Raw genomic sequence first — 4,649 nt, 5'->3', positions numbered from 1 at the left:
AGCTTCTAGGAATACTTCACTGATTCATCCTGCATGGTGACATGAAGGGATAGAGCCCAAGGTCACATCACTATGTGATGATGTCTCATAGCAAAGGGTGCTGGAAATATATGGGTAGTAAAGGAGGTACACAACAGTAAGTAGAGGCTTCAGTTCTCATTGGTGAGTAGTTGGGATGAAAAGAATATTCTCAGTAATGCATAATGTGCATTTATGAACAAATTTTTCCCTTTTTTTGAGAATCATACAAAATAGAATTTGTCAGAATTCCTATATTTATAACCAGAAACTGTATTCTGTTGTAATTTTTCATTCTAAATAATCACCCTCATACCTAAAAATAATAACAAAGGGCAGCCATAACATGTATAACTGTTTCAGTGGTATTCCCAATACTATATCTTCTTCTTGTTTATTTTGGTCTTGTAAAATAACATTTGAGCTACTTTGGGAAAGAATAAAGAGGCATTTATCCAGCCAATCCTTTTTACAGAGAATAAAAATTATGATTTATTTTATTGCTAGTGGAGCTCTTAATGAGGTATTTTCTCAAAAAAACTGAGGGAGAGGTGATGGGCTAGCAAGTTCTTCTGGTCTTACTTTAGCAGAATAAAGGCACTAACTAGAACCATGCTGGGTGAACAAGGTTTATGATTAGGTCTCTTATTTTTCTACCATTAGGTTACATTGAAACAAACAATATCTTAAATAAAAAAAGATACTATAAAATCTAATTGAAATGTATATTCTTCAAGCACATTTTAAATATCATAATTAAGTGTCCAGGCCACTTAGAATAAAAACTATGGTGTTTTTCCTCAAAGAATAATATTTTTATTTCAGTCATAGTTTCTCCCAGGAAGGTACTTAACCATTTTCAGGGCTGACTTCAACATTTGAATACAGCAATTACACCTGCACTTTTGGTAATGCATAGATATAGGCTGCCTGTAGGTCTAAGAATGAATGAAATAACTTGGCATATTCTGGATGCTTCAAGGCAAATTTCTTAAATTTCTTGTATGAAATGTACTCTGATTTCTTTCCAGCTATTTCCCGAAAGAGTCTGGAAACATCAAGATCTGGCACTCCAAAAGCCGCCTGAAGTACAGTAGCTAACTCCTGTTTTGTTATAAAACCATCCTTATCAAGATCAAAAAGCTTAAATGACGTCTGCAGAATCTTTTTAGTGTTGGCAGGATTACATAGGACAGTCAGACCTATCACATATTCTCTGAAGTCTATGTTGCCATCATTATTCCTGTCAAAAAGGGCAAAAATTTGTCTCAAAGGCTCTGAAATTGGGAGTTTTAAATAATTTGCAAATTCTTCAATTCCTATCTTCCCTCCTTTTGAGGCAACTGCAATTGCAGCATATTCATCCAAATGCTGATGAATACTATCCCAATCTAACTTTAATTTCTTGCTAATTTTTGTAAATTCCACCAAGCCAGTTTCCATGGGTAGTTGAAGGTTACCTGCGGTAATCATCAATCTGCAGTCTTCATAAGTGTGGTCTGTCACAGGCAACCCCAGAGCATTTGCCATGTTGATCCTCACTGCATTGGCAAAAAGGATGGGGTTTTTCTTTTCTTCATCATTTGGGATGTAAACAGGCATAAACTCAACTTCTACTCTGGTGAAGAGTTGACTCAGGGTCAACATACAGGCCTGGAAGCCTGTAAACCCCTGCCAGGTCCAGGTCACTGTGTCCAGGGTATTTGGGTACCTGAGTAGCACTGGCTGCACAGGAACACCTGGAGAAAAGGCCCCTAGTTTAAAAGTGACCAGACACGTGCGATTGGTACACACTCCTTCCGGGAAAATCAGGATCTGTGGCCACTTGCTTTTGGATGTCACTCGCTTCAGAATTTCGTCCCGAGTTGTCTTCCTGGAATTGGGGTCCTCTCGAGTCACAAGCACCGGCTGTGTTGACAGTAGGAATTTTCCAGCCACTGGGATACGTGCGTTTTTACTTGCAGAGACTACGGAGGGTAACCCTGCCACAACACAGGCGATTGCGTCAAAGAAAGTGGAGTGCGGTGCTGTGACAAAGATGGGGGCCTCTTCTCGGGTTGCCTTTTTCCCTTTCACTTTAACAAGGAACCCTGCTAAAAAGAACATCGCCTGATACAGGAATTTGAGAGCCGGATTTGCCAGTTTTCTCCTCCAACTACTGGCGGGCTTGGCTGGGTGAGCAGAACCACCTATGGTGGAAAGTGTGGCCATCGGCCAGAGGACGATGAGGAGGAAGACAATGCAGGTCACGCGAACCGGCACCAGCACAGACCCCGTAAGGATGATGTAGGCCCAGCGCCATGCGCTGATGTGCGTCTGCTGCACGAAAGGGTTGGCCACTGCTGGCGGGTACAGGGACTTCTTCCTTCCCAGGCTGAGGGCGGACTCCCACACCTCCACTTCCCAGTCAGCTGACTGCTGAGCCATAAGGCCGACTTTTCAACAGTCTTAGGATTCACATAGTTTGGATCTAGGGGCAGCCCCCAGAACGCATCCCTTCCCCATATTCAAGTGTTCTTTCTGTTGGCAAATAATGAGAATTCTTAGAGGCAATTGTGGGTTAATAGGAAATGATGTATTAAACAAAAAGTTTAAAATGGTAAATGATGTAATAGGAGAATTAGAATCCTATCAACAGTATAAATTTTTGCTTTTGTGTGTAAACGTCTTCCTCTGGACAGATATGCTTAATAAATTATTTTCACATAACAATTTCTGATGTTTATATTAAGATATATTATAGACCTAGTAGGGATATATTAATTTAAATCAATGAATATTAATTACAACATTTTAATTTAAACACCACTACTAGCATAGTGTAGTTATTGTGAGATGTTTTTGGCAGCTGGTAAGTCAAGTTCTCTATGTACAAATTGATTTTTACAGAGACAGTAATATCTTTTTATGATGGCACCCTTGAACTTTTATATCTGTTACACTCTTCCACATCCATTGAAAATTAGAATATATCCATTATCATAGGCCAGAATTAGCCATTGCTCATTTGATTCATATTCTTAACATTTGTCCGCCTGAACCAGGAGCATTCCAAAGTGACGTAAGTAACAACCACAAACCTTAAAATCACCTTTGTCAGTAAGAGGTTTAATTAAAATAAGTCAGGGTTACTTTATTATGTCAGCACACAGTCAATAAAATTCTGTCCCTTTCCTTTGTTGTTGCCCGTTGGAAATGATCAAGAGGGAAGCATAATCAAAGTTGATGTGAACCAGGCTCTCTTCTATACTTTATAGCATTTGCAACTCTGACAATGCTAATATAGACTATTACCGTTTGCTAATTGCTAATTTAAATTCCTTTTCTCAGAATTAAAAGTCAAATCAAAGGTTTTCGAGAGATATTTCTATTTAGTGGAGCATACCAGGTTACTAATAAACAGGAAGAGCAGTGTGGATATCAGAGGCTGTTAACAACAGAATGTGATCTAAGTGAAAGATTATGGGCTTTACAGCCAAATGGATCTAGGTCAGATCCTGATTCCAACACTTAAACTGTGGTCATTGGCCAACCTCATTTTTACATCTGTAAATTGGGGAGACTCTCTACTTTTCAATGTTGTTATGAGACACAAGGATAATGTATATAAAAAATTAGGCTTTTATTAGTAAACCCAAGTTGCTAGGATACAATGATGAAAATTCTTAGGGACATTCCACTTCTGTCACTATTATAACTATGCTTGGTGACAGAAACATTCCTTTCACCAACTTTGTCTTGTTTGGGAACACAGTTGCAGTTTCTAAGGAGCTATGATTTGGCAATTTACTGGTTGTCTCCCTTGCTTAGGAAAGCAACCCAAGAGAATGAGTAGTCCCTTGTGCTGGTATCATTCTCTGTTCTGTAACTCTTCTCACTCTTATTTGTATCTTCATTACTATTCTTAAACCTGTTTAATTGAACTGCATTTTATATATGCTTTTTAAAGGAAAGTTCTATATTACCACATCATCTTTCTTTTATATTTTTCCCACAGTGCCTAGCAGTGTGTCAGACATATTATTTGTTCGTTAAGCAAATATTTGAGTTCCTACAATGAGCCAAGCCCTAATTTTAGATGCTAGATATATATCAGTTAATAAAACAATAAAAAACCTCTGCCCTGTGGAGCTTAGATTCTAGTGTGCATAAGAAGTACAGTATTCAATTCTTGTTGCATTGAATGGGGCAAAAGGACATTTTGATTCTTTTTCTAAATCTCTCACCAGTTTCACCAAAGATTAAGGCAAATAATTTAATGGATGTGCTTCCATGATTTCATACTTTGCAATGTTTACTAAATATATATGTATATATGAGAATCTTCACATCATCTCTTGTTAATCTTCCCAGTATAAGTAGTAGTATTTATGGCCTATTTTAAGAATGCATATTCATCTAGTCATATTTATCTTCAAACTAATAATATACCATAATCCAAAAGATTTGATAATAGAATTTTTAATGGTTAAAAATAGTAAAAAGAACTTTTGAACAATACAATGAAAATTTGTATCATTGCATGTTTGCCTTTTAATATGGCTATTCTTTAATATACATATGTAAAAGGCACCATATGTTAACAGGGCAAAGAATGCAAGAAACCAAAACTGAGACACTTTTCACAACTT

The 4,649-nt window shown here is 37.4% G+C and overlaps 1 protein-coding gene across 1 annotated transcript; it reads right to left on the bottom strand.

Annotated features, from left to right (window-relative positions):
* Positions 1 to 909: 909 nt before the first annotated feature.
* LOC107504740 (lysophosphatidylcholine acyltransferase 2B-like) lies at positions 910 to 2,445 on the bottom strand. The gene has a single exon (XM_016134166.2). The coding sequence runs from the start codon at positions 2,443 to 2,445 to the stop codon at positions 910 to 912; it is 1,536 nt and encodes a 511-aa protein (XP_015989652.2).
* Between the last annotated feature and the right edge of the window lie 2,204 nt (positions 2,446 to 4,649).

The sequence above is a fragment of the Rousettus aegyptiacus genome, unplaced genomic scaffold (genome assembly GCF_014176215.1).
Source record: "Rousettus aegyptiacus isolate mRouAeg1 unplaced genomic scaffold, mRouAeg1.p scaffold_m13_p_1, whole genome shotgun sequence".
Classification (NCBI taxonomy): Eukaryota; Metazoa; Chordata; class Mammalia; order Chiroptera; family Pteropodidae; genus Rousettus; species Rousettus aegyptiacus.
Note: the sequence above shows the minus strand (reverse complement) of the source record. Positions and strands in the feature narration are given on the sequence as shown.

Excerpts from the sequence above, each read along its gene's own strand:
- LOC107504740 (XM_016134166.2), bottom strand. The coding sequence starts at position 2,445 with ATGGCTCAGCAGTCAGCTGACTGGGAAGTGGAGGTGTGGGAGTCCGCC.